This window comes from Moschus berezovskii, chromosome 19 (assembly GCF_049115385.1).
Source record: "Moschus berezovskii isolate FMDL1 chromosome 19, NW_MosBer_1.0, whole genome shotgun sequence".
NCBI classification, from domain to species: Eukaryota; Metazoa; Chordata; class Mammalia; order Artiodactyla; family Moschidae; genus Moschus; species Moschus berezovskii.
The window spans coordinates 59,532,204-59,545,051 of NC_142478.1; the positions used below are offsets into that span (position 1 = coordinate 59,532,204).

At 45.7% G+C, this 12,848-nt stretch overlaps 1 protein-coding gene across 1 annotated transcript in view; it reads right to left on the minus strand.

Moving 5' to 3' along the window:
• The window catches only part of SRRM4 (serine/arginine repetitive matrix 4), a 176,716-nt gene extending 164,080 nt beyond the window's left edge, over window positions 1–12,636 (minus strand). The window contains exon 1 of the mRNA XM_055405460.2: window positions 12,491–12,636. Within this exon, the coding sequence (XP_055261435.1) occupies window positions 12,491–12,621 (131 nt within the window). The 5' untranslated portion in view covers window positions 12,622–12,636. The remainder of the gene's footprint in view (window positions 1–12,490) is intronic.
• Between the last annotated feature and the right edge of the window lie 212 nt (window positions 12,637–12,848).

Genomic DNA, 12,848 nt, shown 5'->3' on the forward strand with positions numbered 1-12,848 from the left:
CTATGCCCCAACCAGTAACGCTGAAGAAACCAAAGTTGAACGGTTCTATGAAGACCTACAAGACCATTTAGAACTAACACCCAAAAAAGATGTCCTTTTCATTATAGGGGACTGGAATGCAAAAGTAGGAAGTCAAGAAACACCTGGAGTAACAGGCAAATTTGGCCTTGGAGCACGGAATGAAGCGGGGCAAAGGCTAATAGAGTTTTGCCAAGAGAATACACTGGTCATAGCAAACACCCTGTCCAACAACACAAGAGAAGACTCTACACATGGACATCACCAGATGGTCAACACCAAAATCAGATTGATTATATTCTTTGCAGCCAAAGAGAGAGAAGCTGTATACAGTTAGCAAAAACAAGACCAGGAGCTGACTGTGGCTCAGATCATGAACTGCTTATTGCCAAATTCAGACTGAAATTGAAGAGAGTAGGGAAAACCACTAGACCATTCAGATATGACCTCAATCAAATCCCTTATGATTATACAGTGGAAGTGAGAAATAGATTTAAGGGACTAGATCTGATAGATAGAGTGCCTGATGAACTATGGACAGAGGTTCATGACATTGTACAGGAGACAGGGACCAAGACCATCCCCATAAAAAAGAAATGCAAAAAAGCAAAATGGCTGTCTGAGGAAGCCTTACAAATAGCTGTGAAAAGAAGAGAAGTGAAAAGCAAAGGAGAAAAGGAAAGATATAAGCATCTGAATGCAGAGTTCCAAAGAATAGCAAGGAGAGATAAGAAAGCTTTCCTCAGCAATCAATGCAAAGAAATAGAGGAAAACAACAGAATAAGAAAGAATAGAGATCTCTTCAAGAAAATTAGAGATACCAGGGGAACATTTCATGCAAAGATGGGCTCGATAAAGGACAGAAATGGTATGGACCTAACAGAAGCAGAAGATATTAAAAAGAGGTGGCAGGAATACACAGAAGAACTGTACAAAAAAGATCTTCACGACCAGGATAATCATGATGCCAGACATCTTGGAATGTGAAGTCAAGTGGGCCTTAGAAAGCAACACTACAAAAGCTAGTGGAGGTGATGGAATTCTAGTTGAGCTGTTTCAAATCCTGAAAGATGATGCTGTATATGCCAGCAAATTTGAAAAACTCAGCAGTGGCCTCAGGACTGGAAAAGGTCAGCTTTCATTCCAATCCCAAAGCAAGGCAATGCCAAAGAATGCTCTAACTACCACACAATTGTACTCATCTCACATGCTAGTAAAGTCATGCTCAAAATTCTCCAAGCCAGGCTTCAGCAATACATGAACCTTGAACTTCCAGATGTTCAAGCTGGTTTTAGAAAAGGCAGAGGAACCAGAGATCAAATTGCCAACATGCACTGGATCACCGAAAAAGCAAGAGAGTTCCAGAAAAACATCTATTTCTGCTTCATTGACTATGCCAAAGCCTTTGACTGTGTGGATCACAATAAACTGTGGAAAATTCTGAAAGAGATGGGAATACCAGACCACCTGACCTGCCTCTTGAGAAACCTGTATACAGGTCAGGAAGCAACTGTTAGAACTGGACATGGAACAACAAACTGGTTCCAAATAGGAAAAGGAGTACATCAAGGCTGTATATTGTCACCCTGCTTATTTAACTTATATGCAGAGTACATCCGGATAAGGCAATGGCAAGCCACTCCAGTACTCTTGCCTGGAAAATCCCATGGATGGAGGAGCCTGGCGGGCTGTAGTCCGTGGGGTCGCTGTGGGTCAGACACGGCTGAGCGGCTTCACTTTCATTTTTCACTTTCACACGTTGGAGAAGAAAATCTCAACCCACTCCAGTGTTCTTGCCTGGAGAATCCCAGGGACGGGGGAGCCTGGTGGGCTTCTGTCTATGGGGTCACACAGAGTCGGACACGACTGAAGTGACTTAGCAGCAGCAGCAGCAGCAGAGTACATCATGAGGAACTCTGGGCTGGAAGAAGCACAAGCTGGAATCAAGATTGCTGGGAGAAATATCAATAACCTCAGATATGCAGATGACACCACCCTTATGGCAGAAAGTGAAGAGGAACTCAAAAGCCTCTTGATGAAAGTGAAAGAGGAGAGTGAAAAGGTTGGCTTGAAGCTCAACATTCAGAAAACAAAGATCATGGCATCTGGTCCCATCACTTCATGGGAAATAGATGGAAAAACAGTGGAAACAGTGTCAGACTTTATTTTTTTGGGCTCCAAAATCACTGCAGATGCTGACTGCAGCCATGAAATTAAAAGACGCTTACTCATTGGAAGGAAAGTTATGACCAACCTAGATAGTATATTAAAAAGCAGAGACATTACTTTGCCAACAAAGGTTTGTCTAGTCAAGCCTATGGTTTTTCCCATGGTCATGTATGGATGTGAGAGTTGGACTGTGAAGAAAGCTGATCGCCGAAGAATTGATGCTTTTGAACTGTCATGCTGGAGAAGACTCCTGAGCGTCCCTTGGACTGCAAGGAGATCCAACCAGTCCATTCTAAAGGAGATCAATCCTGGGTGTTCATTGGAAGGACTTATGCTGAAGCTGAAACTCCAATACTTTGGCCACCTCATGCGAAGAGTTGATTCACTGGAAAAGATCCTGATGCTGGGAGGTATTGGGGGCAGGAGAAGGGGATGACAGAGAATGAGATGGCTGGATGGCATCACTGACTCGATGGGCGTGAGTTTGAGTGAATCCAGGAGTTGGTGATGAACAGGGAGGCCTGGCGTGCTGTGATTCATGGGGTCACAAAGAGTCGGACGCGACTGAGCGACTGAACTGAACTGAACTGATTTTTAATTGGAGGATAATTGCTTTACAATATTGTGTTCATTTCTGCCATACGTCAGTGAGAATCAGCCATGGTATACATATGTCCACTCCCTCTCGAACCTCCCTCCCACCTCCCATCCCATCCTACCCCTCTAGATTTTCACAGAGCACTGGGTTGAACTCCCTGTGTCATACAGCAAATTCCCACTGGCTATTTATTTTACATATGATAATGTATATGTTTCCATGCTATACTCTCAATTCACCCCACCCTCTCCTTTCCCTGCTGTGTCCACAAGTCTGTCCTCTATGTCTGTGTCTCCACTGCTGCCCTGCAAATAGGTTCATCAGTAACATCTTTCTAGATTCCATATATATGTGTTAATATATGATATTTGTTTTCTCTTTCTGAGTTACTTCACTGTGTATAATAGTCTCTAGGTTCATCCACCTCTTTAGAACTGACTCAAACGCATTCCTTTAAAGGTTGGGGAAGGGAGGAGAAGGGGGCGATAGAGAATGAGATGGCTGGATGGCATGACCGACTCTGTGGACATGAGTTTGAGTGAACTCCAGGAGTTGGTGATAGACAGGGAGGCCTGGCGTGCTGTGATTCATGGGGTCGCAGAGAGTCGGACACGACTGAGCGACTGAACTGAACTGAACTGAATATACCATTATATATCTCTATATCTATATATATCTCACAGCTTATTCATTCATTCATCTGTCGATGGAAATCTAGGTTGTTTCCATGTCCTAGCTATTGTTAATAATGCAGAAGGAGCATTTTAGAAATGATCTTGGGGGAGGTGGGCAGGAGTGGTACCATGGCTGGGAGTTACCAAGGGCCTAAAGTTCTACCAACCAAGGGACAATAATGGAGGGCTTTAGTTGAGGGTAGGGAGTTTGACTTACTTTTCATAGTGGTTCCTCTAGCTTGATATGAAGATGGGTAAGGAGGGTAAGGACAGAGGAAGACAGAGTTACTGACAGTGGTGTGAGATGGGAGAACAACAATGGCAATTACCTAAGCTGATTGGACATAAAATAAGATGATTAAAACAAAAGAAAAACACCCATGACCTTATCTGAACTACAGTGACAGATGTGCTGCAGGCAGAGAAGAACATAGCTGCCACCGGGCAGACCTGAGTTAAGATTCTGGTCTCATAAACTATGTGACCTTGGACAAGACACACTTCACCTCTCTGGTCTCAGTTTTCCTCTTCTGCAAAGTGTTTGTGTGTGTGTGTGTGCTCAGTCATGTCCAACTCTTTGCAACCCCATGGACTATAGCTTGACAGGCTCCTCTGTCCATGGAATTTTCCAGGCAAGAATACTGGAGTGGGTTACAGTTTCCTACTCTAGGGGATCTTCCTGAACCAGGTATCGAATTGAAGTCTCTTGTGCCTCCTGCATTGGCAGGCAGACTCTTTACCACTTAGCCACCTAGGGCACTTAAGTATAAATGTATCAGTTAAGAGCTCTGGGTTTTTATCCCAATTATGACTCTTACCATCCATATACCCATGAGCAAGTCACATCTACTCTCTGAGCCTCAGTTTTCTCATCTGTAAAAATGGGTTTTAAAAATACCTCTCTCTTTAAGTTACTGTGAGGATGGAATCGGATGACACATGAAACATGCTTAGCACAGGGCTAGGCACATACTAACATAAGGAGCTTGGCACACACATTCCCACCATGAGAGAATGCACACACATATCATGAATACACACATGTCAGGCCCAGATGGCACCGCTTTTCCCGTAGGAGTGGTAACTGTCTTGTAAAATTCCAGCTCACTTGCCTAAGCTTAACTTTTAATGAAGCTAGAGTACAGTGATCCGTTGGTGTTTCTGCTCAGCGAACCTGTCAACAGGATGTAAGCCCAGGGAATCTGGCAACTAGGGGATTCTCCTGATGAGAGACATTTGCGTCCAGAGGATCTTAATATTTGTTTTGAATAGACAAATGTAGATGTGAATTACTTAATGACTGTTTTAGGATTCGGCATTGTTCCTGTATTTGGTTTGGCTTTGTCTCTATGACATCTTAATTCTGTGTTTTATTTCATGGAGCTCTACATACGGGCTGGTGGCATATGGGAGCTCCCTCAGCAAAATCTCCAGTGGAGATGGAGGAAGGGAAAGAGGCCGAGAGAGAGAGAGTGCATAGGCTGTAGCTTCAAGGGTGTGCAGTGAAGGGAGACTAGGGGGCTGCAAGGTGAGAGAAATAGTCTAGATTTGCATGCAGGGATATGAGAGATACAGCAAACCCTCACCACCATGGGAACAAGATTTGCCATTGCTATTTGGAAGTCTAAACAGTGTCTTTTTCAATTTCCTAATCTGATTGATCACAATCAGAGAGATTGTAAATTTCATGCTTGTCTATAATGCATGGAAGGGGCCCAGCTAAGCTGACTCTGCTGTTCAAAGTCATCCCCAGCTGCATTAGAGTTGGGAGAGAGGAGCCAAGAGAAACAGATCAGACCTGGGTCCCTGACTGCCCCTGGGACCACCCCGCCATCCTCCTAGCCTAGGTGTGGAGGACCTGGTAAGTCCTTAAGTGTCTTACAGGCTTGATCTGTCTCCTGCCTATGTCTAGGGAGTCGTCTCCTGTCAGTCTCCTCCACACTTACTCTGCTCTGCCCACATCACCTTCCTTGTTATTCCTCCAATATGTCAAACTACTCCACCTCAGGGCCTTTGTATGTTCCATTCCCACAAACACTTTCCCGCAGTAATCCTCATGGCTGACTCCTTCCCTTCTCCAGGTCCCTGGCCCACTTCCATCCAATAATGCCGTCCCTTCTCTCACCCTTCAGCCCTTTGCTCTGCTTTATTCTTCTCTTGAGCACTTACTACCACTTGACCTTACATTCTTTCTTTCTTTCTTTATTATTTTTCTCCCCCATGAGAGCGGGGGGCTTCGTGCTGTTCACTGCTGTACTGAGAAAGAGCTCAATAAATCTACTGAATGAATGAATGAAAGTATGGCTTTGGTTTTTAGTCACATGCAGCTTCTTCTACTCTGTGCACTCATTCCCCATTGGTTTATTTTCTCTTTGACATGTACGGGCTCACTCTGATCTCCCCACCGTCGGTGGCGGCTTGAGGAATGCAGACTGGATTTCGTTTTAGCCAAAACTGGACCATGAAGGACAAGAAACCTAATGGGCCAAGCCCGAGACTGTATCCTTGAGCTGCTGACAGGGGAACTGGAAGATTTTAAGCGCAGTTCCTTCCTACAGGCCCCCTTCATTAACACTGACTAAGATCCCCACAGATAATGCCCCCCCACTCCCCCCACCTTCTAGTTTAGCCCCATAGAAAGGTTCTGGGAAAAGAAAAGCTCTTTCTTGATACTCTACAAGGGATAAAGACCGTATTCATTCTGATCATTCCTTGCATTTGTAGGTAATACTGATGAAATAAAAGAATCATTCCCATTTCACAGCTGAGATAACTAATGATTACTGTATGACGATAAGCAAGGATTCCAAGCTTCACTGAGGATCTCTTTCTCTGACTTTCCACATCCCCCTTTCTTTATTCCTATCTACACTATAGTATTAAGACAGCCTCACTCACACACACTCATGCTTACGTCTCCCATTGCTGCTAAATTCCAAGGCCCTCAAATAAAAAGACTGCATTTCATTCATCTTTTTCTCCCCGATGGGCCTGGCACACAGTAATAATAAGAACGATCATTTATTATTAATAGTAAGAGCTAACACTGTGGAGCCCTCACTGTGTGCCAAACAGCAGCTTTCCATAAATTAGTTCATTCAGTCCTCCCAACAGCTCTTGGAGATGGCTGCTATTATTAGCCCCATTGTATGGATGAGGAAACCGAGATTGAGAAGGTCAGGGTGCTTGCCAAAAGCCACTGGAGCCGGTGAGTGTCTGCAAACAGTAAAAGGAAACAATTCTTTTAATTAGTTTGCCTTGGGGGCCTGTTGGATTTTTAAAACAGCTCTGTACAAATCTCCACTGGCTCTTTTAGGCGACTGTAGTGAGAATGATCTCACCACAACCCAGTGAGATGAGTATTTTATTGACAGGGAAACTGAGGCATGGAGAGGTAGAGTGACTAGCAGATTCCCAAAGCTAGGAAGTAGCCTTGCAGGATGTCAGACTGGGTCCATCTGACTTCAGAGCCCAGGCTCTTCATTGTCCTACCTCTTCCACCCCAGAAATAGTCTCTCACACCTCAGGGAAAGTCTTAGTAATAAGTAGTATTGAATTCCAGTTTTGTTAAGCCCCTGCGAACTCTTCCACCTCACAGGAAGGTAAATTGAGCCACTCTGAAAGAAAGGATAATTTAAAAAATGTGTAGTTCCCCTGCAGGATGACCAAGGTGCCCATGGAGCAGAAGGCACCTAACCCAGACTTTCTTTCTCATTTATAGGATGGGAGAGATGTCCCTACCTCTGTGGTGGCCTGGAGTTAACAGGAACTCATACAGGTTTGGAAAGCACTTCCAGGTGGGATTAAGTTCAACCTCCTGTCCATGGACCAGCCTACATGGCCACCCACCCAACCACACAGATCTCTGTTTAGAGAGCTTCATTCTGACGCTGTGCTGTGCTCAGTCACTCAGTCATGTCTGACTCTTTGCAACCCCATGACTGTAGACCGCCAGGCTCCTCTGTCCATGGGGAGTCTCCAGGCAAGAATACTGGAGGGGGTTGCCAGAGTCAAATCTATTTGTAGTGTGTGTGTGTGTCTGTCTGTCTGTCTCCCAGTCTCCCAGGTTGCACTGTTCAGCATCCTCAACCTGTCAGGATGGGGTTGGGACTGGGAGAGGGCTAATCTGATGCTGGGTTTGGGCCATGTGTACTCATTCAATTAATGCATGTAAGTTTCACTGAACATTTACCGCAGCCCGGGTCTCTAAGACAGCACGGTTGCCAAGTGAATACGGCAGTGTCAGAAATTATCCCCTCACTGACCCTGTCTGTATACCATTCACTAAATTTCACCTTTCAGAAGGAGAAAGGCTTGACCCAAACAGTAACACTCCCTTTGCAGAGAAAACATTCATTCATCGCCGGACAAGCATTTTCCCTGACCTTTGTCTACTGGCTCTTAACCACAGGAAATTGCCTCCCATCAGCCCCTTACTCGGCTACCAAAGACAGAGTCAGCACAAACGCGCTAACTGATCTGTTGGCATGAAGGGGAGTTTTGAATTAAATGATTCAAAGGCATTTTCCCTGCCTAACAATTTGGCCATCTTTCCCTTTATGCAGTAAAATCTCTGATAGTTTGGAATTTATGATCCTTTAGACAGGAACTGGGCTGAAGTCTGCTTCTGGACTATTCTGCATGGAAAGGATTTTTGAAGAAAATTAATAGCTTGCCAAAAAAATAGGAAAGGGAATGCTTACTTTGTTTAAGGGAGGGTTCCTCTCTAGCCTTTTACAAACACTCCCGTATCTATGAACAGTTGATATACTAATTACAGACAACAGTTACATATTTATTGTCTTCAACTACTCTTCATTGATATGATTATTATTACAGTTTGAGTTGGCCTGCAACACTAGATTTCCCACTCTGAGCCTAAACTTCTTGGATACAAACTTTTCTGGGCTAAGGAATTTTAAAAGAGAATTAATTAGTACCAGGAAAATGACTATACTTCTTTGGTAGGGTCAAAGAGGCAGTCTCATACACCCCAAGTACCTTGTTGATTCATGCTGGCTCTCTTCCACCTGGTAGGTGGTGAGGTTTGCCTGGGATAGGCCCCATTAGAGCTTCCACCTTGGAATAACCACTCACTGCTGCTGCTGCTAAGTCACTTCAGTCGTGTCCGACTCTGTGTGACCCCATAGACGGAAGCCCACCAGGCTCCCCCATCCCTGGGATTCTCCAGGCAAGAACACTGGAGTGGGTTGCCATTTCCTTCTCCAATGTGTGAAAGTGAAAAGTGAAAGTGAAGTCGCTCAGTCGTGTCCGACCCTTAGCGACCCCACGGACTACCAGGCTACTCCATCCATGGGAGTTTCCAGGCAAGAGTACTGGTGTGGCTTGCCATTGCCTTCTCCTTCAACCACTCACAGATGACCCTTTTTACCTTTGATATGAACTACAAATTATATAGTCACTCTAGATTTGATGGACTAGGGGATTAGAACTATGGTTTTCAAAGAGTTAGAACCTTGGCTAGACTGCCAGTGCTTGGTCATCCCTGTACAATCTGAAAGGATAATCCATAAGGATATTGTACCAATCAATTCTGAATTCAGACAGTTCTTCACCAGCCGTCCAACCGCCCTCAACTGAAAGTGTTGGATTAGAAAGCAGCTAAACTTCCCCCGAGTGCGAAGTCGCTTCAGTTGTGTCCGACTCTTTGCAACACCTGGTGGACTGTGGCCCACCAGGCTTCTCTGTCCACCGGATTCTCCAGGCAAGAGCACTGGAGTGGGTTGACCCAGGGATCGCACCCGCAGCGCTTACATCTCCTGCATTAGCAGGCTGGCTGATTCTTTACCTCTAGTGTCACCTGGGAAGCCCAACCTTCCCCCAGGGAAGGAAATACCGGAACTTAGGGAGGAAAATATTGGACTGCTCTCATCCTACCCACTCCATCTTGATGCAGTTGCCTGTTAGGAGTTGAAAACTCACATTTTTTTATGGTCAGCATTATTAGGGGGAGAAATGGATAGACAGGAAAAACACAATCAATGTGTATTAAACAATCACTATGTCATGGGGTCACGGAGAGTTGGACACGACTGAGCGACTGATCTGATCTGATCTGATCTGATGTCCCTCACACTGGGAAGTGCTTCACCTGACTCAGTTCTCCTAACTCACTGCCTGAGATGGTTACTATTGTTATTCCTATTTTCAAGCTGACAAAATAGGCTCAACTAGGTAGAGCCACTTGCCTAAGGCACTTGGCTAAATGGCAGAACCAGGGAATCTAGGTTCCTGTAAAGCTCAGTTCTGAGCTCTTAACCACTGTGATATACTGCCTCCCACTCTGCTAGGGTGTTCTGACATGTGAGTCAGACATCTGCTTGCAACTTGATACATTATAAAGATATTGCCTCACCAAGTATGCCTCACAGAAGGAGAGAGGGGGAGGGACCAGTGGATGCTTTGCTTGGAGAAAGGTTGTATGCATATTGCTATGAAATCAACGAACTGAATGTAAGCTTCTATCCTCGTACTAAATTATCTTCAGAAAATGACTTAAAATATCCTGGGGAAGTTCATTCGGGGGTATCCCTCATCCATAAACAACTATTAAGTGTGTAACAAACAGGACTGGCTGGTGGTTCATCCTCCCCCTTCCCCAGCTCTTTTGGCAGATCTGCTGACTGTGAGTGGGGCCTCATTCATGAAAGGAGACAACATTTCTGATGAGACAAAGTCCCCAGACTGCCTGTGGAGGAAGCTGCTGGGCCCAGGTGATGCTACGCCCGTGCCTCTGTTTCTTTCCTTCCTAAGAACTCTGCTTTAGAAACACAGTACATTTACCATTAAATAAGTACAGAACATTACAAAGGAGATAGACACTGACCATCACTGGATGTGGATGGTGTGGGTGAAAATGAGGATGTTTCAGGTTTTGTAGCCAGTCTGTTAAGCAACAACTCCAACCCAGTCCTTCTTGAAGACTTGAATACAGATGTTCGCTGCTCACTCTCTACCCCAAACCAGGAGTAACAGCTACAAAACTGGAATCTATTCTACAGAAAGGCCACGCCTGTTACAGAAGTAATAAGACGATCCTTTCAGCATGAAATAATTCAGGGGCTAAATGCTCAGACTTTCACCTTGGGAATGGGTTTTCCGGGGGTAGGAGACTAGGGACATTAAAAGACACCAGGCATGAAATGATACCTGGCTGGAGAGGGTTGGCTATTGTAAGAGTTTCATATGAATTAAATTAGGATTTGCACAAAGCCTCAGAAAGCATGACGGTTGGGAAACCTTGTGAGCGATTAATATGACTGAGAGTATGACTAGGAAAAAAAATCATGATAGTGACAGACTGACAGACAAAAGGTGAAGGGACCAAGCACGGCGGACGTAAGGTATGCCCATCTGAACTAAAATACCACCAGGAACCTGCTGTCCTCTTCCTGCACCCCTGAAATATGTGGAAGACTCTGGACCAACTGCCGCACTTCTAGTTTCCAGTGAAATTTCCTTTAGTCCCTTTTACAAGGGCATATTCTGTGGCCAACGCAGCACTGATTTGCCAACAGTAGGTGCACTCCGAAGGTGGAATGGATGGCAGAAACCCAGGAAGATAAAACCGCTGACGTCAAAGCTCTCTACAAAGGACCTCCTTCTAAGCAGAGTAACATCAGCTTTTGGTGGCACTTGGTGTTATTGTTCGTCTTCTCCAGCCTGTGTCAGAGGATATCCCCTCATCCCAGACACAAATACTCGCTGCTGCTGCTGCCACTTACAGCCTGCTCCATCCTGCTGGCCTGTCATGTTTCTAGTCCACCCTTCCCCAACATGGGACACCCATTTTTCTAAACACTTGTATGAGCCAGGTCCCTATCAGACTATGAAAAGTTCTCCAGTCTGAGTTTGATTCTTAAGATATGACTCCCCATCAGTCCTCCATCGTACACCCACTGGAAAGTTCAGATGCAACTGTGCCAGACCAGACATTCTGTCTGAAGCCTTTTCCCAGAAATGTTTTCAATCTACTATCTAATGAAGCCTGCCAGGATTAATAAATCCTCTACGTGGTCTTCCCTGGACCACTTCTTTCTTTTTCTCCTACCCAACCACTCATCTAGCACCAGCAAAAGATGAGTTTTCATACAGCCTTGACTTTTCCTGACAGAGGGCACAGCCTTCTTCCTTTCATTCCCAAACTCCTCTAAACTGAATGATTTATGAAAAGATTGGGCTTTCTCTGTCTTGGAATGCTTCCGTTGCATCCAACCTCCTCTCTGATTCACCCCACATCTTCTTCACCCTCTTTCTGCTCTTCTTTCATTTCTTCCCTCATCCTCCTTCCAACACACTACTCTGCCACCACATAAGGACTGCTCTTTTGCCTGAGTTCAAAGCAATCAGCTTCTTTTTGAAGAAACAGATTAAACTCTTCTGAGCTCATCTTCATGATCTTGGGAGCTCTTCCCTGACTCTTGAGACCAGAATCCTGGTTTTGGATGCTGGAGACTAGATAATTCAGCAGGAGCAATAGCCAGAAAGGCAAAGAGGAGGGTGCTGTTTAGGGTGTATTTGAGGGAACAGCATATGGGCTTTTGTCAAAACATTCAGAGCTCCCTAGTTTCTGAGTATAGAAATGTACCGCTGTCTCTGAACAAGGCTTGAGCGAGTTCAATCTTCATCTTTTCTTGTACAGCACCCCCGACTGCCTCAATTCCACCATTTGTTCACCCCCTGTCCTCGGAGCTCTGTGATACCAAGAAAAGTTTCTCAGTCAAGTCATCTCCCACTACCACCACCCACCCAAAGACAGCAAAACCTCTCAAACAGCAGCTGCCAGTTCAGCCGGTTGAGCGTTGCTCCTCCTAAAGACACTCTGTCCCTTCTCAACAGCTTCAGCCTCACACAAGCAATTAGTTCCCATGTTCCAGCGGGAGATACAGAGTAGTGATGGGAAAAGACAGGCGCCCTGGCCCAGCTGCCTGCATCCAACCCTCAGGGCTTGGGGCACAGGCCAGAAAAGGGGGACTGCCAGGGTCTCCCCTCTTAAATAGGAGGTCATTACCTTGGCAGCGGCTTGCGGGCCGTGATACTGGCGACAATGATGCTCTCTGGACGCGGGGTGGCCACGGCTTTAAAGGTTCCTCGCCAGAACTTCTCAAAAAGCTGTTTCTCTCCTTGCTGAACGCTCGCCATAGCCAACCCAAAGGGCCCGGGGCTCCCGGGCGCTGTCCGAAGTGCTGAAACGTGGATTCCAAAAGGGGGCACACCGGCTCGGTCCCTGTCCGTGTGAAACCGAGAAGGGTGGGGTGCGAAAGACAGGGGTTCAGGGCGGGGGATGGAGCGCCTCAGCCCGGGTCAGCAGGGGAGAAAGAAGGCTTGTCTGCAGGTTCTCTTCGCTTTCTGGGTCGACTCTGGGCTGC